The sequence below is a fragment of the Falco cherrug genome, chromosome 4 (assembly GCF_023634085.1).
Source record: "Falco cherrug isolate bFalChe1 chromosome 4, bFalChe1.pri, whole genome shotgun sequence".
Taxonomy (NCBI): Eukaryota; Metazoa; Chordata; class Aves; order Falconiformes; family Falconidae; genus Falco; species Falco cherrug.
In genome coordinates this window covers 86985309-87009147 of record NC_073700.1, presented here as the reverse complement: position 1 = coordinate 87009147, position 23839 = coordinate 86985309, and the positions used below count along the sequence as shown (strand labels likewise).

At 39.4% G+C, this 23839-nt stretch overlaps 1 protein-coding gene across 2 annotated transcripts in view; it reads right to left on the bottom strand.

The window, feature by feature from the left end:
* The window catches only part of CNTNAP2 (contactin associated protein 2), a 1159973-nt gene that overhangs the window by 447090 nt on the left and 689044 nt on the right, over positions 1 to 23839 (bottom strand). For both annotated transcript variants that reach the window (XM_055709318.1, XM_027816209.2), the window contains one exon: positions 20514 to 20685. In XM_055709318.1, coding sequence (XP_055565293.1) covers positions 20514 to 20685 — 172 coding nt within the window. The remainder of the gene's footprint in view (positions 1 to 20513; positions 20686 to 23839) is intronic.

The window sequence follows — 23839 nt, the reverse complement described above, 5'->3', positions numbered from 1 at the left end:
TGTTTTCTCTTGTAGTTTGATATAAACTGATGTAACAGCAGCTGTTCAAAATCAAAATGTACACAGTTCCTTCAAGAGTTATCTACCCAGACAAAAGCGTTGTCGATAAACTTACATGACTACATCTTTCTAACAGCTGGGAAAAGGTGCTATTAAAATTTACCCAGATTTCTTGGTAAAATGATCTGTTTGGAACAATTTACATTCTAATACACTTCAATGAAAGTTCTTTGAATAAAATCTTTAGTTATAAGGACAGTAATGTGGAATCCAGCAGTGGAGAACGCTACACTTCTCCAGATAAAAATTAAACTTGAAAATTGATGTTTCATAGAAGAGAGGGAATCTGAGTCCCATGTGGATATACAGAAAACTGCAAAAAGAAGACAATGTGCTTAATCATTAGCAAGACCTTTACTTAAAGTCCTGAGCCTAGTTCTGCCTGTGACACTCAAAATCTTGTCATGAGCAGAAAGAACACATCTTACAAGTGGAGGTAAGAATCTGTCAGTCCAGTTCATGTTTAACAGTATAATTCAAATTGCCTAATTAATACAGAAAATTTCCATGAATAAGAAAGTTTAATTTGTTACCCAAACCTATCTAGCACCTATCCTTCCTCCTGATAATTATGTTTACCTTCCCTCTGTCTGTCTGGGTTGTCAGGCTGACATTGCAGTTTTCCTTCAGAAGAAAAGGGGTAGAAGGTGAGAAGAGGGAGCTACGATAAGGTCTTTATTGGGGGGAGTTTGCTGTTTATGGTGGCAGGGCTCCATCAGCAGCATTGGGGCCCCTTGAGGATGCTTTTATACATTGTCATCCGCAGTCTTTTTCCTCATTTCCCAAGCTAAAGGTTGAAAGTTGCACAACTGCCACCCATACCTGAAGGTCACCCAAAGGGCTACTTCTTGTTACATGGGGACTTCAGGGGTCTGTCAGCCCTTCACTGTCCATGTGATTCACTGAGCTGAAGCCCACGCAAGTCGAGCACCAGTCAGGTGGCCACTGGCAACTATTAACCAAGCTACAACCAGCTCAGGCCAAGGCAAACCCACAAGTCCTGAGACCCTGTACTGTCAGGTCAACACAAAGCCTGTGACCATTCACTATTAATGGCAAAAAACATATGTCTGGGCTACAAGTTTATGGCTTTTTTTAAAAACATGGACAAATTAGAAAAGTTTAGAAATAACCAGATGAGCCTGGGAAATTACACCTGTTTGCCACAGTCTATAGAACCTCCACTTACTTAAGTTTATTCACAGAAGTTTCTGGTGTGCACGATGAAGAAATTTCTCAGTAGCACTTTTTTTTTGCTTTAGGTACAAAAGTGCTAATGATATGTGAAAGCTCCAAGTTGAAGCTAGACAAATTCAGGCTTGAAATAAGATACTTACTTTTAACTGTGAAGAAAATTAACCACTAGGGAACTATTATCTGAAGATATAGGAGGCTTTCTATGTCTCGAAATAATTATGTGAAGATTGTCTTTAAAAAATAGAAAAGACAAGGAAAACAGGAGTTTTCATTGATGAAGTATTCATGTGGTAAAACTTTTTATCTTCTGTGATGCAAGGTGCTTCAGCTAAGTGATCTTAATGGATTGTTCTGACCATAATCTACAGCAATCTTTTCTGTTTGGTTCCCATAGAGTGAGTTAATTTGCCTATAAATCTAAGGAGATATGTTTTGGAAAATTTAGCAAAAGCAAAGTCCTCAATTATTAGTATCCCTGCTCAGGTTTACAAAGGTCCAGACTTAAAACCTTAGGAACAAAGACAGAAAGGTCTATAGCAGAGCATGTACATCCTAATGCACTGCTGGATATCAAAGTACTTGCTGTTAGTGAATCAGTCACAGTTCTCACAACTTGCAAGATAAATGAAAGAGTAATTGTCCTATGTGCAAAAGTACCATGCACTAAAAAGTACTGATGGCAGGTAGGTTACTTTTCACCTTATTAAATTTTTTTGGTTTATTCAAAGATTGCATGAAGATATCTGTGCATACTGCTATGACAGACTCCCATCACAATTTTTTCGATAATAGTATCATCAGTACACTCTAGCAGACAGCATTTTGTGTGACTTTATGAATTATACCACTATAGTTCAAGGGAATTAATAGTAAAAGGCCTAAATAATCAGAGTATGAGAGGAAAATAATGACCCAGAGGATAAGTGGACTGCATAATCAGTATCTGTCAAAATACGTTTTTTGTGTCTTCTTAACACCAAGATAGAAGTAAGCTATGAAGATGAACATAAGCTCAAGCTGACACTAATATTTGAGCTCCTGTTGAATAATGTGATAAAGTACCTGGGACCGTAAAAAAAATAGATGCATAGCCTAAACGTAATGGTTTCTGTATTTCTATTAACATTTCCTTTAAATTTAGTATTTGTGAAATGCCTTTGTAAGAATCATGATAAGTATGTATCATGTAAAAGTTCTGACATATCAGTATTCTTTTATTTTCAGTTCTGCCAATTATTCTGGAGGCAAAAACATGGTATCATTTTATAAAGTTCATTTCATAGTATTTCTGGCCTTTCTGTCTGCTCTTTGATTAAAAGCCATTCCTTTTAAAACCTTACTGACCCAGGCATACCATTTGTCTAAAGTCTATTTACCATAGAATAAAAGAATTTAGAATTGATTCCCACAGGAGCTGAAAATGAATACTCTATGACCTCTGTTCATATAGTGAAACCAGCAGTTAGAAGCACATTCAACACGACAGAGAAAATGATTTGTAGCCCCTGCCAGCAATCACCTACTCTCAAGAAAGACAGAAGTTGATCTATATGGGTCTTTCCAGAAAAAAAGGTAAGTTTCTTATCATCAAATACCAGGATTAGAGGTCCTAAGGGCTTTCTTCTTTGATATAGACCTCACAATTTGTCCATGTGGTCTGTCCAGTTAAAACTAACAGGAACAACATGGACTTACATAGGCCATTTTAGACACGCACCAAATTACAATGTGTTCTATATAAAGCATCTTTCTCCCTGTTTTATAGCTTAAGAGTGGAGTAGAGGGCCAGGACCATGATTTAGCTTCCCTCCCCTCTACCCCTTTAAAGAAACAGCAATTGATCATACAGGCTTCACTGATGCAGAAAGCCCTTTTGCAGAAAGCCCTTTCTCTTTGCCATGTGAAACCCTCTACCCTCTGCCTCAAGGATTTTGCTTGTGCTTAAACTGTTCAAACAGCTATGGCTTATATGTCTGTCCAGTTTAAAAATCTAGTTTCCTATTTTTGAAGTCAATTTACTGTTCATCCTGACCTGAGATTTCTATAGCTGCAATCCACTGTCACTTTCTAGAGCAAAGACGGTAAACGCCACCATACCAGTAGCATTACTGCCTAGACAAGACAAAGCACCTTTTAAGCTTCTCAGACCCTGTGGTAAGCATTGCTTACTGGTTCCAATCCAGCTTGTTATGCCTGCAAACACTTAACTTTAAAAAGTTCTACACATTCCTCAACTCCTTCATTACCAACTCTCTTTTTCTTTTACTTTCTTTCTTTCATATTTTAGGATAATAAATCACGTATTTCAACAGAGACACAGACTTTTTAAAAAGTATTTCACATTACAGTGATTGGTAACTGTATTTTCTTTTACTGCTTGTACTTCGGTAGAATAAAATAAATGAACCCATATGTATACATCAGTTAGGTTTAAATAATACATGAAGGTGACTGGTAGTATTAAAAAAAGGAGAAAGCACATTATTCAAGGACAAAATTCTGTGTGTTCAAATGTATTTCTAACATCAAACAGTAGCATTATACACTTATATCAAATCAGGAACTTTACTTCTTTCAAAACGTAATTATACTGTTCAAAGACAACTACTGTGTACTTTTATGAGGCAGTACAATGCAACTACACTTTGCAGAGCACATTTCATACAAACTGCATTATGAAATGCACCACTGAGATAAATAATAGTTACACAGTCAAATAACAAACAATAGCAGAGAGAGAAAAACATTGTCATGAGAAACGGAGAAGAATATATTCTGTAAAATTTGAAAAGAGGATAGAGTCAATAAGACAGATATAAAGGCATTTCTAGGAGGTAAGAACAGTAAAAAAAAGGCTTTCAGAACAACTAAAGTAAGACTGCATAAATAATATACACGAGGTTGGTACTGTGTAAGCAGATGAAGGAGACTGAGTTACAAAGAGAAATAGTCATAATTTATTTTCTGCCATTTTCTGAATAATTGTCTTAAGGCCAGTGAAGCATTAATCACTTGGAACATGCTGAAAACCACCAATGCAATACTAAATATGAAAAATTAGGATGGCAAGTCCATGCTGTCGATACTAAATGCACAAAACAAATGTGTCATAAAAGGTTTTTTGATCAAACATTGGAGTAGTTAGCTTTTGATATTATGACTGATCTTGAGTGAAAACAAGAAGCCCCCAGAGGAAAGTGAGTATGTTTAAAGACTTGTTGCTGTTCTCAGAGGTCTTGAATCAAACAACTGGATATTAATAAAATACCAAAAATTATACTTGATAGTCCCTTGAGCGATGCTTCAGATGAGTAAATTTCATACAAAGGGCACAATACCATGGAACAGAGATATCATCATAGTATTAGCACAAAATATAATTTAAAAAGGTAACTAGACCTTCAGAGAGGGTGAAGGAGAAAGGAGCATCAGTACGTTCTACGATGAACAGTGTTGAATCTGAGTCTGAGCAAGACGTAATTTTCTTCATGGAGCTAATGATTTTGAGGTCAGCTTGTGTAATAGCACTGAGTCTGTTGCTGGAGTTTAGTGAGCAACTGCAAAGGAACAGTCAGGTAGAACTAAGATGTATAGTACCGTAAAAACTGCAGAAATTGTGGTATTGAAAAGGCAGATCAATCTCTCCAGATACATAAGAGAAAAAGAACAGATACTGCCTTTCATGCTGAAGTGGAGAGAAACATGTTAGGAGTTGGATTTCTTTTTTCCTGCAGAAATCTCTGTAGCTTGGTATCCTTCCTTTAGTAGAAAAGTGGAAAGACTGGTGAAAATAATAGCTACCCTCACTAAAACTGACAGTGAATTTCCAGCTTTGATTTGCAGAAAAGGAAGTTCATAGATAGGGTCCATCAAAGACTGTCCTGTGCATGCGTACACACTGACAAGCACCATCAGCTGTAAAATGTCTAGACAACTTTTGAACCTCGTAAGGTTTAGGAATTTGATCTGGAAGGTATTCAGCTTTTAATAGAAATACAGGAGGATGGGTCAGTAACATCATTATACAGGAAGCAAACATCTTAAGTGAAAAATTAGCCTTTCAAAACTGTGAGGCTGAGTAAAATGAGAATCACATTGAAGGACTTTCCTTAGAGTTATCTATCAAGTTTCATATCACTTATGAGTCAATCTCTTTATTTAGTACTAATTTCATTAACTACCTGAAAATGAACAAAGAGAAGAAAATTTTGCATAGTGTTTCAAAATGCAAGTAATTCTTCCCTTTAAATGATAACTCCCCACATAATACAATGGGAGCTATTTAATGATTTGAACTCTGAAACCCAAAAGACATTATATTTCATATAATGCACCAGTTCTTCTTAAAAAAAACCCTCCAAAACATTTCCCCTGCAATCACAGTATAGCAAGCAGTAGTTAATGTATCGATCACAGTTAAGTCAATATTTCTGAATAGCATTTCACAATGTTGCCTTAGAAATGACTGCTATGTAAATCTATATGAGAATAAGGATGGACTGATATAAATCAATCAAAAAAATCCTTCTACCGACTTGTTTGAATCACTCTTTGAACAATGATCTACAACAGCTCCTAACATTGATTATAAGAAATCCATACAGTGTCATACAGATTGATCACAACAATCACAATGTTGTGACATGAAAAATTATAAGGACCAATGAAAACTGTTGTATTCTTTCCCCTAGATTTAATCAATTCTGGTTGATAGACCAACTATTAGGTGCCAAAAAAAACCCTGAAGTCATAGTAACTGCTGCCCTCTAACAAGTCTGTCTTAACAATGAAATGTATCACAATGACAGAAAAATAGAGATGTTATTGGCTAAATGCGTGGCGACAGATAAATGCAACAAATGTACATGCAACAATTATCTTTTCAAGACAAAAGTATCGGATTTTTTTTCAAGGCACAAAAGATATCTCTATAGGTCTGAAGTCTATGATACCTTAGAGAAAATGTCTCCTTTTGTTATGTCATGACAGTTCAGTTTAAATTCTTGACCTAAGGGCCCTTGCAGGCAATTGCAAAGGCTTTCAAATCCTAGGCACAATTACAAACACGCAATGTTTTTCACGTCTAAGCACTGACTTACACTATGGATTTGAAATCTCTTCTTCCCCCCCACCCAGCAGAAAAAAAGTTGTATTTAATTGACACCGGAACACTGAGTTTCTTATTCACCAGCACTGTTTCTAAAAGGGAATGAATGAATGATTGAATTTTCTGCTGAAAAGAAACCCCCAAACTGCTGCCAATGTAAAATGCACAGGCATCATATATATGCTTTTCCTAGGAACCAGACCGTTATCGTGATAGGCTGTCTTTCTCCCTTGTCCTAAACCTAAAAACCAACAGTCCACATAGGTTTCCTTGGTTTTCCTTCTGCTTTGGCTAGTTTACACTGACACAATTTATTGAATAGATATGCCAAATGTGGAAAAAATGGGTGTGCAGGTAGTGTAGGGTACCAACTTCAGCAAAGCCCAACTCACAGCCTGCGGGCAGAAGCTGGCCTGTAAGATACTTCTGCATGGTTTCTACATTTTCCTGAGAGGACAATTTATTAGGCAGCTAACAAAGGACAACTACATAGGCAATTAATAGAGCCTGAAGAGACAGACATTTCTGTCTGGATACGTAAAGTACTCTGAGACAGAACTGGAACCTATTCCTCCCACCACAACGGAGAGGGAAAGAGGGAGCTGAGGAGCCTTGCATGCTATGCTGCTGCTTCTGCTGAAAAATTGATTACCCAGTTGGTTGTCAACACAGGTATGGCTGAAGGCCATGCTTGGACCCCCAGTGAAACAAAAAAGCACATGGGGGGAACTTCAGAGGTGCTAAACAATCACACCAGCTCTGGCTTCACTGAGAATCTTCTAATAAAGACCCTTGTTTAGAGCTTTCACTATGTACATTACTTAATATAGTTTTATTTATGATGACATTTAAAAAAATGTCTGAATTAGTCTCTCATAATAATATAATGGGCCATTTTGCTGGTTCTTCAAAATCCAGCTGGCTTAATTTTAGAGGTCTAATTCAACAGTACAAACCATAATCCTAATAAGCATGTTTTCACCATTTTTTCATTACTGTGATGTTTTATAAGTGTCTTTCACAGAACTTAATCTTCTTCACCAAAATTGTGAATTTTATTAAGCAGAAAATGGAAGAACTAAGTGCCGGTGAAAATTCTGTGGCAAACATACAAGTATAGGATTGATGTAAAACCTCTGTTTGGGGGGGGGGGAAGGGCGGGGGGGGGGGCGGGTTGGGGCGTGTGTGCGGAAATAATTACAACTACGGTGCTTTTTTTGTGATAGATATACTTCACAGCCTGAAAAGTTTTAGAAACAGTAAATTTCAAATACATTTATTCTACCATTATAAATAAGGAATTGTTTCACTAAGAATTCCTCTGAATTAACAGGGCTAGTAAAAATATTTTTTTAATTATTTTCTTTTGGATCACTCAGGTAAGACCTCTCCTTATGTGTACTTAATAATTTTTTGTATTATAACAGGAAAAATAGAACACATTTTCTGCACAGATTTTTTTTCCTTCTTCTGAAAACCAATGCTATTTGTATCTGCTAATCTAGATCTCTATTCAATATTCATTTCCTTTCGGTACTCTCCTCTTTAAAAACAGCTAATATAATCTAATCTATTGGTGGCATTTACAGGGAATGAATGAAGATCTGTTTACCAAAAACTACAGGATCGTATTAGTTCATTTAAACTATTCTTCCAGGAAGATATCAAGGATTAAGCAAGTGGCATCTGACATACATTCCTCCAAGGAATTTTATTCTTTCCAATTTCTCAGAAGAAATCTGGTTAGGTTTTAACTCAATTTCTCATCAAGAATTGCCACCTGCCTTTAATTTGATGCACAACAGAAATCTGCAGACTCACAAATACTGAAGTGCAGAATCATAATCACAAACTTTTTGTACAATAGCTTCAAATCTATTTAACAGAATGTGGAAAGGAAGGTTGACTGTACTAGAAAACAAGTTTGGAACTGGAAAGGCAGAGTTCAAATCCTTGTTCAACCTTAAAGTTTATGTGTCATCTTTGTCAACCACCATGTGATCCCAAAACTGTTTATGTGCCTACTGTGAAAGTTATACAGAAAAACACCATCTGGCTGCTTCCCCACCTAAAGTTTCCATAGGAAGCAATGGAAAAACCAAGCCTCTCTTCACTTAGCCTGCTGTCAAACCCTTCTGTGTCCACCAGCTAATCATATCGTGTGCCTAAGTATGGTGTTAATAGATGCATTCTGTTGTTGGGGAAAATACACAAGCACCGTTGGAAGCAGGGACTATACATTAAGTTCTCCCTTCATTACTACAGATGTGTATGTTCTCATTGGAGGTATTTCTAGGCCATACGTTTCTGAACTAAATCTTTTCAATACCTCTCTCAGTATTTTGGCTGTGGTTAGTCCTGCTCTTTGATGCTTAGGTTTACTTATTTATGCTGCACACAATTCAAGACCCTCACTCAACTGTGCATCCCATTCCCACAGGCAGAGCCACACAGGTTAGTGAGCATTAGTACATGTAAATCCTGTACAGAATCTAGGCCTTAGTCTTTCTCTAGCTGCATTTTCTTTAAAGGAAGATGTTGTGATAAACAACAGAAATACTGGGATCCTCAGAAATGTTAATATTGCTGGCTACAGAAAAGCGTAAAACAGGTAAGGTGAATCTGTTCTGATCAATATGCTAGCAGTAGAAATAGATTTGATCATATTTGTTTCATTATTAGGCAGTACTCTTATTCTGCAAAAGAGCAGTAAAATCAGATTCTGGGAGAAATATGAGATTGAACATGAATAATACCTTCCTCAATGGATAGGCAGTAATTTTTTCAAAGAGTCTAATCATTAGCAAAGACTTACTACTAGCAGAAATTCAGACACAATAACATAAGCACTTCTTTTTGAGAAAAGGAAGCTGAGAGATACAGAGACAATATTAAGTCTAAAGCATGTAACTAGGTATTATTAGCAGTATTGCTATTGATTTCCAGTGATTTCATAGTTAATCACATTTTTTCCAAGCTTTAAAGAGCAACCTATAACTATTACAAGACTACTTCTACCCTATTAGACTTATAACTCAATTTCTTTAGACTCTCACCCATATGAATATTCTGTGTGAGTTTAATATACTAGTTTTAAAGTTCTAATGACTCCTGAAAAAGAAAGGAAGAATGTAAATCCAGCAGGAACTCTACAGCAAACCAATTTCTGCTAAAAGTCAAATCCCATCCACAAATAGCTAACAGTCCTTATTTGTAGCAGTGTTATGTACAAGACAAACTACTTATTATGGAGAATTTATTGCTTGCCTGTATGACCAAGAGATGGACCTAATGTTTTACTAAGACAGGTTTTTGGTCAAAATCATTACTATAGCAAGCTATTGCCAGATTATGAAATGGGCTTTCTGTGGTTTTAACAACACCTCTTTGTAACAGATCCAGTGGAAATTCTAGTAATCCATCAGGATTGGCTGTCCTCCAGTTTTAGATGCATATACTTCTAATTAACTGGTTGAATTTACTCACAGCTTGATACCTGATTACAAATTCAGAGCTGCAGTCTTAAAACTGGTCATAATCATAGTTGTACTGCACACCAAGAAATGTCTACAACTGTTTTTCTTCTAGTTTCTGAAAAATATTTAAAGCCTATGTGATAACTACTTGCTATAACATTACATCATATCTACCAAGTATTATTAGCATGCCTATTAATTATAGCATATAATCAAATAAAAAGGGATACAGAGACAGTTTATTTGTTTGGATTCTGATTATCCATTTTCTTTTAACAGGGGTGAAAACAGCAGAATGAATAATATTAATATTAGAGATACTCATATTTAAAAAACATAAATGCAAGTGAGAGGATGATGCAATTTTAGTCTTATTTGAAGGCTAAAAGTGATAGTAGGGACATGAAATGTTCTTGAAACAACGTCATGATTTTTTGCACTGGTTAAAATTTCAGTAAACTTTAAAATTGATATGACAAACCATTTTTGGTTTTTTTGGGAATCATCCTATAGTGATCACTTCATTAAGAATAGCACTGTTCATTCAGGAGAAAGTATTTTAATCACATAAAATTTTAATTTTATTTTAATCACATAAAAATAAGCAATCTGCATACATACTATCTTTTTCAGTTATGAACTGATGAAAAGCACTAAGTGAAGAACAACTTGAGACAGTCATCAAAGCCGTTTGGCTTCAAAACTCAGCTGAGTAACCAGAGAGTTATTGTTTCAACAGTGTTATTACAGGATCAGGTCAATATTTAGCATCTAGTCTTGTGAGAGTTGAAATTTCATGTCTAAGACCAAGCTTTGTAGATATCTGCTAAGTGCTCACATCTTCCCAACAGGAGGGTAAGTATAAAACAATAATGAAGCAAGAATGTAATATAAGCTGCACATTCAAGCAAGTCCCCTGAGTAAACTAATACATCTAATTAAAAACAAGCAATGAATTTCCACATAAAGCTTTTGGTCATGACATTCATAAACTATAAATTACTCCATTTGACTAACCTGTTCCTATATCAGTGATGTGGCAGCAGACAGCAAAAAAGCTGAGATTCTGCCAAAACAGCTTGTAACATCTAAATAAGATTTTAAAAGTTTGCCACTTGACAAATTTTCTTCCAATTATTGCCCTACTAATCTTGTCAGATTAGTAAATGTAGATAGATGTGTGCCTCTAAAGTATCAATCCCTCCTCTAGAATGCACTGAACATGAAAATCCATAATGTGGAGCTTCCAGCATGTTCCTGAGCAACACACTGACTCACAGCCATGCTGGCTAAAGCAGGTCATCAGATTTGACAATGCAAGGGTGGAAAAATAAAGTTTTCCCAGCCATATCTAAGGGTCACTCACACAGGAGTTGTTAGGAATAAAGAAGAGTAAGGGGGTTTGATCGTCAGTCAATCTCATATGCCTCTGAATCAACTGCACAGTCTCCCATGTCGGCTCAGGGATTACAGTTACCTGTGATGAGCACAGAATGGGAATGTGCGATCATGCACTTCTTCCAGGCTTGATAATTCATCCGGGGAAGAACTGTTCAGCTCTTGACTATACTGCTGAAGTTATTCAGACACAAAGGAAAGGAACTACATTGTTTGGGATTTTTACATTAATAAAAGAATCCATGAAAAACAATCTTCTAGCAGGCATTTGGTAATTACTTTGCACAACTGATGCAATATGTGCAGAAAGCTGCCAGACTACTTCTATTTGGCAAAAGAATCTCAACATCCTGATGCAAGTTCAATGGGTTAAGACAGGCCCCTTGGAACGTGTCCAAGCATGGATCTGATAGATCAGCAGGCAGAGGAAGGCTAGAGATGCGTTCCCTTTCCAGGAGTGCCCTCTGTGCAGAGGGCTTTTAGGAAAAAGTCTAAGTATCAAGGATTCTAAATTACATGGAATTTAGAAGCTGAAATCTATGTTTAGAGTTAAAATTGAAAATTAATAGGTACCCCATGCATTTTAAGGCCAAGCTTTCCTTTTTGCAAAGTACTCCGCAAGGCAAATTCATGCACAAATAGCACATCCAGACATAATACACTGTGGCTGTTCTAATGGCGATCCCATGTGGTGGGGGATCACAGAATGGGAATGCAATCCTGTAAACTGAAGACCACCATTCCAAAAAGAATATTAAGGTGTGTGAATGCATCCCAAGAAGGGCAACAGAGCTGGGAAAGGGGCTGGACAGCATGGCCTCTCAGGCATGTTTGAGGACCGTAGGTTTGTCTAGTTTGGAGAGAAGGCAGCTGTGGGGTGACCTCGGCGATCTCTACAGCTGCCTGAGGAAGGGACATGGAGAAGGAGGTGCTGAGCTGTTCCCCCTGGTACGCAGTGCCAGGATGCCTGGGAATGGCTCAAAGCTGTGTCTGTCAAGAGAGGGCTGGATTTGACGTTAGAAAAAAATTTTTACAAAGAGGGTGGTCAGACCCTGGACCAGTCTTCCTGGCCAGATGGACATTACCCCATGCCTTTCAGTGATTAAGAAGCATTTGGATAATGCCCTTAAGACCATACTTTCCATCGAGTCAGCCCTGAAGTCATCAGGCAGTTCAATGAGATGGCTGTTGTAGGTACCTTACAACACAACTAGTCTACTCCCATTCCATTCCTTGCTCTCACCACGAGTTGAATAACAATAAGACTGTTATTTGCCTGAAAAGCCAGGGATTTCTTGGCTCCATAAACACTTTTAAGGGCACAAATCTGAAAGGTTACAAGTAGGAACAGGATTTTATTCTTCTGATTCTGATACAGAGCCAATGCTCACAAGCACTGAGACAACGCACGTGTGTAGCCAGGAGCAGGCTGGTGCATCCCTCAGTTCAGCTGGAAAACCCATCCCTTGCAGCCTGGCATGGGAAAGGCACAGAGCCACAGAGAGGAGCAGCAGGGACACAGGCCAAGCAGTGCCTGCTTGCTGAAGAGTGAGAGCTTCATGAATGAGCCCCAGGACCGACCATGCACAAAAGAGGAAAAAGGTGGTGATCTGAGGTGCCATGGGGTATTTTAAAAAGTATGGCCCATATCGATGAAAAGCACACTTTTTTCATTTGCATATGAGCTCTGCTGCTGTTCTTCTTAGCCAGGGATGCATGGAAAGCGCTCTCATGCCTGCCCTGCGCTTGCCTTGCACATGGGGAGAGCCGGAAAGTGGCAGCTCCTGATGGGGCAGCGAGCCTGGAGCCCGGCCAAGCGGAGGCTGTTTGGCACCAGGCAGAAGCCCAGGGGAAAGGGAGCCGAGGGCAGAGCAGAGCTGGCTCCTGCCAAGGCTTGCGATGGGCAAGAGAGCCAGAGTGCCAGGGCACGGGGGTGCCTCGGGGGTGCGAGGGCAGCGGGCAAGAACCTGGCCGAAAGGGCCCCGAGGAGCCCTGGCCAGGGGCTGTGCTCAGTGCTACCGAGGAAAAGCAGCAACCTGCGGGGGCCACGCTGGGGGCCCCCTGGGAGCCTCGAAAGCTTCCTCCCCCCGCATGCGGGGCACGAGGCCACCTTCGTGGGGCACCAGCAGCAGGCACCTGGCCAGAATGGCCCAAAGGAGCCCTGGCCAGGGGCCCTGCTGGGTGCTGCAGAGGCAGGCAAAAAACCCCGGGCAGGGACACTTGCTCGCCCACCGCGGGGGAAAAAAAGCCTTCCTCCCCCCAGCTGCGGGGCACGAGAGGCCACCTTCGTGGGGCACCAGCAGCAGGCGGTGACCTGGCCCGAGGGACCGCAGGAGCCCTGACAAGTGGTCGCGCTCAGTGCTGCAGAGGAAGGCAAAAAACCCCCGGGGGCCAGTGCCAATGTGCCCCGGGGGAAAATTCCTTCCTGACCCCAGGCAGCGCTGGCGATCGGCTGTTCCCTGAGCACGTGAGCGGGACCGGCCTCCTCGTCCCACGGGCCGGGCACGCCTCCCGGGAGATGCCCCAGCCCTCTTCTCCCTCAGCCCGGAGCCACCTCAGGGGCTTCCAAGAGTGACCAAACACCCCTGGCCTGATCGACCTGGGGGGACAAGAATCCTTCCTGTGCCTGGCAGGGCACCAGTGGGTGCTCCAAAGCTCTGGGACCCCTGGCAATATCTCTGCATCCCATAACTCACGGCCACTGCCCCCAGCTTCATGAGGAACAAGGATGGTGAGCTCTGCAGCGCTCCTCAAGAAGGCATTCCCTTGGTGTTGCCATGGCTGTCCAGCTGAGAAGGATTTCCAGACCTCAGATGAGCTTTGAATGTGGCCCTGCTAGCAGCCTCGTCCAGGCTCCAGCCTTCCTCCCTCAGCCCCCAGGGAATCCCACCGGCCCCTCCAGGCCTTCCTCTCGGGTGTCTTCAGGCCGGTGCCAGGCCAGTTCTGGAGGATGCTCCTTTTATACTCCCCCGGGGCACTGTGACTGCTGCGTTGCCGTGTGTCTGCGCTGTGAAACAGGGTTGACACTGGGGTGACAGGGTCTCCAGGCACCACCCCATACCCTGCCCAGTACCCCTGGGAGGAAGGTCTTTGAGTGCCAGTACTGAGGCAGCCCCTGTGCCCAGCAGGCCCGGGGCGCTGTCCCTGCCCTTGGTGGCCATGCACGGGGCACAGCTGCTGGGCGTCCCTGATGCCTTCTCTGCCTCTGGGCTCCCAACGACAGACCCTGGGCTGTTCCTCCCCTCTCGGGCCGTGGTAGGGACCATCCCTGCAGCCTAGCCAGCACCCCTGTTGGCTGTCAGATTGTCCAGGCTCTGTTTTACATACTACTGCCCCTCAGAAATATACCTAAATGTTTACTATCTTAGCTTTTATGTTAGCAAGAACAAGTATATAATATGAAGAAATAATCCACTTGCTTTAGAAAATTATTTCAGTGGCATACATTTTTCATAATAGAAAGATGGATTAATATTTAATGGTGTTAAAATGAAAGAAGATTCCCCCCCCCCCCTCCCCCCCTTTTCAGAGTTTATCTAGGATTAAATAGAAGATAACAAATAAGGATTTTGGAGATTTTAAAATGTTTACACATACAGATATAGGATGATATGTAACCCACAAAGTGACTTTAAAGAGTTTTAGAAGTATGCCCACCACCATCTCAAAAAAATCAGTATGTCAAAAGCATAAAAATAAAATAGTGTTCAAATCATCTGGATTTGAAACTATCCTAACTTGCTTAGACAGCTACTGATTACACTATTTAGTTCTTTAACAATCTGGGTCATTGGTCCTACTGTTTCACACAGGGAACTTCACATGTTTTCTGCCTTCTGTCCATTCAGTCCTACTCCATCCCTTGGTGCTGTTTTTTTGTGTGGAAACTTCCATGATCTAATCAGCATCATCTTCATTTTTTGTGTTGCTGTCTTGGGGAGCTCACTTCTAAACTAATGACAGCAGGAATGTCCAGCCAGTTTCTTGTGTATATCAAAGTGATGCATAGACATCTTCAGTCAAGCAACTATTTTTATATCAGTATCTTATCTCTAAAACAACTTATATTTTAGTTCTCATTGGACTCATTCTCTGTTAAGTTTTGCAAATTATCCAAATTTTTCCAGCTGCATGCAAGGGAGAATGTATATGAACACAATGGAAAACCCAATTAATTCAATTTGTTAGTGTGTCTCCTTTTTTCCTGCCTCCTTTTCCCCTATTTTTACAGTGTTTTCCTCTTTATTTTTTTTATTCTTTTAAAAAGTGAGAGAATAGGCATTTTTTTCATAGTGAAAAAATAAATAAATAAATATGAGAGGGCCAGCAGAGGGAGAGCACACATGTAGGAAGTGGCTTCCAGCCATACGGCCAGGAGCGTCTGCAGGTTGAAGTCATGGTATGGTTTCAGCTCTTCCCCAGTCCTATTTTACTTCCTTTTTGTGAATTTGTCTTGGGAACAACTCAACTGTAAAGCAGGTTTTTCCTTCCAGTCTGGATATTAGTATACCTTATGCTTCTTATGAGCGTACTACAGGATGATGTCTTATTCCTCACTGTCTGCCTCACCACTGAACTGGCAGAGGAAGGGAGAGAACAGAGAGGAAGGCCAGAAGCCTGAAGTTCATGCAAAGAGCCAGAAGTGAAGAATTGTAAGACTACTTGCAATGATGATTTTAAATTCCAAAGAAATTCTGTCTTGCTGCCAGTTACATTATGGCCATTTTCATGCACTGATATGCTTACTGTGTTTTGTTATTTAAATGATTTATTTCAAATTTTGATTGGCGATCACATAGTCTAGAGCGTGTGGCTGTGTGGGATTAAAGCTGAATGCTGGCTGTCATACAGAGTGTACCACCACAGCAGGTAAGCGATAATCACCCAGAAATGTTCTGCTGCACATATCTGATTACTTACATGAATCCTTTAATGTGAAATTATTATCAAAAATTGGCATCTAATTCATCTCACTGTATTACAAAGGCAATCACACAATTTACACATTCATAAAACACTAGAAGCAGCTAAATTAAAATTCTTGGTACTGCGTTTTTTCCCCCACTTCTGTCATTTCACCTTTTATGATACACAGAGATTTTCATTGAAATTGGCATATGTTCTGCCTAATCTGCAATGACAGATTGGACACTAGATTTTGGAACAATTTTAGTATCTTCTTATTGTGATTTTGTGATTAAAATCCATAATTCTAGCCACAATAACGTCAGACAAGCTTCAGAATTCTCTGACACTGCTGGGATAAATTAGTTGTAATAATTCCTTTTGAATGTCCCATGCTAAAATCCTAAAGTACAACTGTATCATCTGGACTGTAACAACGTTAGTTTGTTAATGATAAGTTAAAGGAGGTGTAGAGAGACCTGTGCTGTCACAAGCAGTACAGCATGTTGATCACTGTGACAACAATGCAACTTCCATTGCTAATAATATTAAAGTTAATTAAGATACAGAAAAAGGGATTATTATTTTTTCTCAGTAGCATTTTAACTGCCTGTAATTGATATAAACATATCTGCATGGAATTACATGCATTTACACTATTTTGCCACTGGTAAAAAGAGAGCGTTCCTTAGCTTTGCTGTTCCCTTTTAATAAGATCTCATCTTGTAGTCTTTGCAATAGCAAAATGTTCATGTGAGGAGAGGAAGACTGAAAGTAAGAAGACACTGGTTCAACACCTTTGTCTCTCAAGTACAAGTGCAATACTCTAGCATGACCATTCTTCTAATGTCTTAAAAAATACCGGAACCAAAACTCAGAAACCCTTTCCATATGGGGCAGTTGTTTATCCTGGCAGAGCCTGGGACTTTGGAAGCAGTTACCTCCAGGCAAGTGCAACATGAGAACTCACCACCCTCAGTATCTTTCGTAATGTTCTCATAGAGAGAACTGTCCTTTCCTTGCTATCCACTCTGGCTAATGATGAAAAATGCCACTACTTACAACTTCACATTTTTTCCTCCCAACCAAATGGCTGAAGTCTGCAGTAAGAATAATTCAATGTGACAGCTTATCTTTTTGCCCAGTGGGGGTCTTCACTGAAGTGTGACTATGAAAGCAATTTCCGTGTTGATGATGACCAAAGCCTTTATGAATCAGAGCCAAACAAGATAAAAAAAAAGCAGGAGGATCCCGGTATCATGGCCACAAGTACCTTCCCATTTCAAAGGAAATGAAATTAAGCTAACATATAACACATATTGGATCCTTTAAAAGAAAGCCACATAAAAATGTTAAATATAGTGGCATATTGTAACAGAAGTGCTTGTAAACTCTTATTTGCAGATGTTAGTAAGACAGCCATGAAAATCCAGTCAGATCAAAAGCTTGTTATTATTACTTCTTAGTCAAAGGATTTGTTTTAAAGTGCAAACTAGAAAGAAATAAACTTGATCATGGGAAAACAACGAACTAGATTACACCTCAATCCTTAATCCTTAAAAAAACCAAAGCCAACTCTAAGAAAATTATTTGGACACTATTCTAATGCCTTATCATTATACAATTGTTACTCTGCTTGCAACAAAATCTTCCAGTGCTTAGAAAGCATAGATGTAAGACATATAGGTTTAATTTATATAATGAGGATATCAGAGTCCATGGTGGCAGAAGAGAGAAACAGAGTGAGAATATGTTTATTATCTAAAGAAACATACATACATAAACATATATAAACCACCGTTGTTTATAGTTCTATATCTATGAACTATATCAGATAAATCTAATATAAAATAAATATTAAAGATATAAAGCATAATAATATTTTAATATAGTAATAGGCATTTAATATAATATGGCATATGGAATTATGATGTATGAAATATGTGAATATATATTATCATATGTTATAAAAATAAATACCTTATAAAGAGTAACATCTATAAGACATTCACTTCAAAAGTAAGCCGCCTGACATACAGGAAGCTTTAAATCCCATTTTTCAAAATTGCACTGTAAAGCTCCAATTCTAATTAACTTAGATTGTCAGTTAATTGTAATTACATTGTAATACATTGTGAAAGCCTAATTCTGATTAACTTCACTATGATGATGGAATTATTTCTAATCGACACTGACATAAGTGGGATCAATACAAACTGTCAGATAAGCTTAGATTTATCCACTGGGGAAAAAGCAGAGACTTAATTAGATGTATCTTCACATCCTTTCTTCCAAGGCAGTTTACATTTCTGAAAACAAATATTCAAAATAAAACTAAGCAATTCAATGTACCAACTGCGAACCACAGGAAGCCTAATTTCAGTTGTATGTGAGGAGACAGAGCGAACAAACTTCTTCCCTATGACAGCAGCTCTTCACTGCCTCTTTCCACTATGACTTCAGCCCTCTACAGGTCCATGAGAAGCTGCAATCTAAAGGAGCCTGACATGCCAGAACAACTCACTAGTACGCCACAAAGCATCCTCCTTCACACTGACATTATTGATGATGATGATGATTATCATCATCATCATCATTATTACCTTGATTTATTATAATAGTATATTTTTACATATATATTCCTATATGTAAGTATACTGGGTCTGGCTGGGATAAAGTTACTGAGTTAATCTTCACAGCAGCCTGTATGGTGCTGTGCCCCTCAGTGCTGGCTAAAGCGGTGTCGGTAACACACCACTGCTTCGGCTGCTGCTGACCAGGGCTTGCACAGTGTGAAGGCTTTCTCTCCACACCCTCCCCCGCAAAGGCCAGGGGGATGGGGGTGGGCAAGAGGTTAGAAGGGGACACAGCTGGGACAGCTGACCCAAACTGATCATAGGAGTATCCCACACTACACAACGTCACACTCAGCAGTAAAAACTCAGGGAATGGAGGAGGAAGGGAGGATGTTTAGGGTTATGGAGTTTCTTTTCCCAAACAGCCATTATATGTGCTGAGGCCCTGTTTCTCAAGAAGCAGCTGGACATCTCCCTGCTGATCTAAGTACTGAACAAATGCTTCTTTTTGCTTTACTTGTGTATGCAGGTTTTGCTTCTCTTATTAAATGGACATCTTAATCCACAAATCTTTTCGCCTTCCTTCTATTTTTCTCCCTATCTCCTGGGACAGGGGATTGAGTCAAAGGTAGGGTGGGTGTCTGGCTGCTGGCCATGATGAACCCACCACAACTTATTTACTGAAATCTGATGTTCACATTTGAGGAAGGGAAAGCATTTTGCAAGACCATAGCAGAATGCCATATTTCATTTTTTCACAGTAGCATTTCTCTCATTGAGATTCCTTTAACTTAAAGTAGGAAATTAAAAGTACATTAATTTCTTTACCATAACAATTCAGATATTTTCTGACGATATCCAGAGTCACTCAGCCAGTGGAATCTCCTTCCTTGGAGATACTCAAACTTGACTGGTCCTTGGCCCTGAACAACTTGACATAGCTTTGAAGTTGGACCTGCATTGAGCAGTGCTTGGACCACAAGAATCCCTGTGACTATTTGCTACCTGGATTATTCTGGGGTTCTAGGTTCTTGTAATCTATGCTTCTTTCAAAGCAGAATTAAAAAAAAAGCCATTTTCAGCTTTCCAGCAGACTTGCAATGGATTTAATATGTAGGTAATTCTCATGATGAGCCAAATTGCCTGCATTCAGGAGTTGGGCTACTTGCTCTTTCCTTCTCTCTCCTAGTGTTTTCTTTTTTACTGACAAAGAAGAAACACTTAATAAGGAGCAACTGATATTAACACAGATAAGTGGTTGAAAAGGTAGGGCTTTTCAGCAAAAGCAAAAGCCTACCATAATTCTGAATTACTCAGTTTGGAAAAAAACAAAAAACACCATGACTTAAGCATTATTTTAATAAAGTTTGAGCATTTATTACATGCACAGTTGTGCATACATGTGGACCTATTTCAGTTCTCTGAAGAATTCAGCGAAGCCAGAAGGCACTGAAGCCAGGAAGCAGACCTTCCACTTGCAAAAAGATCTCCATAAGTCATGTAAGAAATAGAGAAAATCTGTGACTTTTTGTGAGAGTTCCCTCTATTCAAAGCAGCTGTACTATTGACCTGTGAGCTGAATTTGACTTACAAGAGCTTTTCACCTTCTCCTCTGCACAATCTACAACTTAAAGGCATCACCACTATCATCTAAGTATAGTTCCCACTGCTAAAAAGGTAGGACTGCTGTGACACAACCACTGACAGTATCAGAACAACCTTTTCTCTCTAACTGTATAATTTCAGAATATGCAGGACATATCTCAGAGTATCAGAGATGACTCAACAACTTACCTGTCAATAATGGCACACATGTCAATGGTGACATTGGCGAAGCTTCCCAGCTGGCCTTGCTCCACTGCGTGCAAATCCACCAGCTGATCATCCACGTGAATAAACTGCATGCATCCTTGAAATGAATGCTGAAACAGCGAGTGATCGGAGTCATTCATCTGTATAGGAAACCCTGCAGAGCAGCAGAATAAAGCACATTATTAACTTCATATATGATTACTCAAGCCAGTATTTTTTTCATAGGAAAAGACATGTTTTCTAGCTTGCGGAAGAAAAAAGGCAAGGTGGGAAGGAAATATTGTACAGTTATTAGATTACATTGCAGTGTTATTGATTTAAGTCATTGGTAACTACTGCAAGAATTTATACAGTACAGCTGATAAGTCTGTCAATAATTTTTGTCTACAGGATGGAAGTCTGCTGCCTTTCTCCTCCCCCAGCCCTCTATTCATGTTTCTCATTACTTCTCTCTTCATACAAACATTAAGGGAATAGAAAAGGGAATAATCTCCTTGGCTATATTTTAGGAATCACATTCCCATTTCTCAGGTTTTTTCTGAGAAAAAATTATTCCATGTATTCCATGAAAGTGAATTTCCAGTTCAGCATTCACTAGAAATAGGCTTCCTGAGCAATGAATATGTGTACTGCAAACTTTCTGTAAACTTAAAACCAGCCCTAAAATCTAATGTCCTGGCCCACTTCTGAGGAATCTGAGGACATTCTGTAGTATTTTTATTTTTGCTCTGAATACATTCATTTCCCTGTCTTTCTGAAGGCAGTTTAAAAGAGATGAGAATGAATTAGTGTCTTGAGTCAGGCTAAAACGCAGGGAGACAGAGGATGTTTGCATGTAATTGTTTAACTGAATGCCCTTTAGAAGTGAATGTGTCAATTTACTTGCGAAAAATATCCTCTATAAGACAGCGGAGAGCCTCATTCAGTACTTGTAAATCTTTAACAATGAACTCCCTGGAAAAGCTTCAAGAAAATAATTTAGACAGAATCTGTTTGAGAGCAGGGAGAGGGACAGACTAACAACAGTTTATTGGCAAAGCATGTAAAAAGTCTGAAAAATGCATAATGGTTTTATAGATTTCAGCTAGGAAGATGAGTAACCATGCAGCTCTTGGCTGACAAGGGTAAAAAAATCACACACGTTTGTTTTGGTACCTAAAACAGATTATATAGCTCCTATTCCTTCTCTCAATTTCCTACCCAATTTGCCAGTCCTCAATGCCTTACTACCTTCTTCACTAGTGGAGACAGGAGAATAACACATTATCAAATTGATATCATTTGAACAGCAGCAGAAAAAAGGAACAAAAGTAATTTTAAATTCTTTCCTGAATACAGTTTATCTTGTGCCACAGAAATAGCTGGATTGGCTAAAAGAGAGTGCAATGAGTAAAGGGCAGAAACAAGCAGCTGGGGCTTGAGGGCAGATGCTGCTTAATGTGGCACTTGTTTCTAAAAAAAACCCAGATACACATAAGCCTTCCCCAAAATATAATTAAAAGCCATTTTAACTGAAAGGCTTTGCCAGAACACTCATATGACCCATAAGATTTTTGAAAAATTTCTAAAAATCTTGCCTATCAGTGAACCTTAGTGCTAGTAGCTCCTAAATTTCCTTGACTCACTTCAGTAAGCACTCACTTCAGAGTTCACCAGTGGCACCGCAGAATTAATCAAGGATGTTATAGTAATTAAGCAGTGACCATGCTAAAAGTTAGCTCTGACAGGTATTTGAAGAAACTGGGCAAAAACGTGTCCTGAGGTCATATCACCTTTAAAACAAAATTGTGACATTATCACAGGGAGTCATAAACTGCTATGAGAAAGATAAATAACCCTCTCACACTAATAAACATCAGATGGAGAAGGAAAACCTCCTAATTACCTAACTAGTGCATAGTAATTTCATCATACCAACTGCCCCCCACCAAACTTGTGTTAATCCTAGACTGTGGGAACTGTTATTTCGGTAGGCACAGGATTTATATTCTTTTCCCAGCATGTGCAATGGCTAGTGACTTCTCTGAGGAAAAGAGGACAGGGCTTTCAGAAACCTGCCTGCTGTGTTTTTTAACTTGTTCTTTCCAGTGACTGATCAAACTGATTAATCTGAGGCTTCACAGACAACAGTACAGAGAGACAGAAAGTGCAAGTTACTTCTCTGTTGTTTGGTGGATGCAAGCACAACATTTACATGTTCCTGTTAGGTGCTTCCTCCAATTACATTTAAATAGCTCACTCTTTCAGTATAATTGTCCTTTTTTCAAACTGTCACTGAAACTACCCTATAACTCTCCTCAGACAGAACCCCAAACTAACACCAAGCATATGGTCATTCAGAACTTCGGTGCATTGGCAGAGCTGTGCAGGAAACCTGTGTATCATCTTCCAGTTCAAAGCACTTCCACAATTCTTTTAAGTATTAAATTCGACGTTACCAACACTGAGGTAAACTCTTAGTAACACTCATGTAAACCCAGCAAAGCCAAGGATATTATATGGATATATCTGAATATAATGAAAGATTATCCACCATCCTTCAAGCACTAACTGAAAAATAAGATCAAAACCTAGAGCCACAATTCACATCAAAACCAGTATGAACCAAATCAGTACTAAGCCATGTGTGATTAGATTCAGCAATATATTCTAACAATTACTACCAAAATTTGATAGCATTTGAGAACCAACCACAGAGGCATTTCGATATTTGATTCTCAACTTCCCTACATCAGAAGTATAATTTCTTGACATACAATATATTAGCACACAGGTAGCCTCTGGGACACATTCTGTACTTTGCTACTGATTGAACGTGCACACAGGAAAGTAGCAGCTATGTGTCTCAGCCTGGGCAGAGAGCCCAGGTCCCTGGGTCTACTGGCTGGGGTAGGATGGAGTCCTGGGCTGGAGGGGGCAGCTGCTCCTAACCTAACTAAAAAATCAAGCTTTCCTCTTTTACGAAAGAGAGTGGTGTACACTAGGCATTAGTCATCCTGGGGGGACGGCTGGGTGTCAAGGCATTTTAGTCACGCTATATTAGAACAGGCAGTTATGCAAAGAGAGAATTTCCACAAACAATTCACTATCCACAGGGATGGAAGAATGGTGGTTTTTCCAAACCATGTACTTCTCACAAACCAGCCTTCTCGAACAGCAATTTTTTTCTGCTTTAAAATTCTTGCCATGGCTTAGGCAATTTTTTCAGAATGTAGTAATAAGCATACTGTAATGTAAAAAATTTAGCACCTGGAAAAATAACTAGATAAGCCTCGTATAGAACACCTACATTGGTTTTGAACGATCAG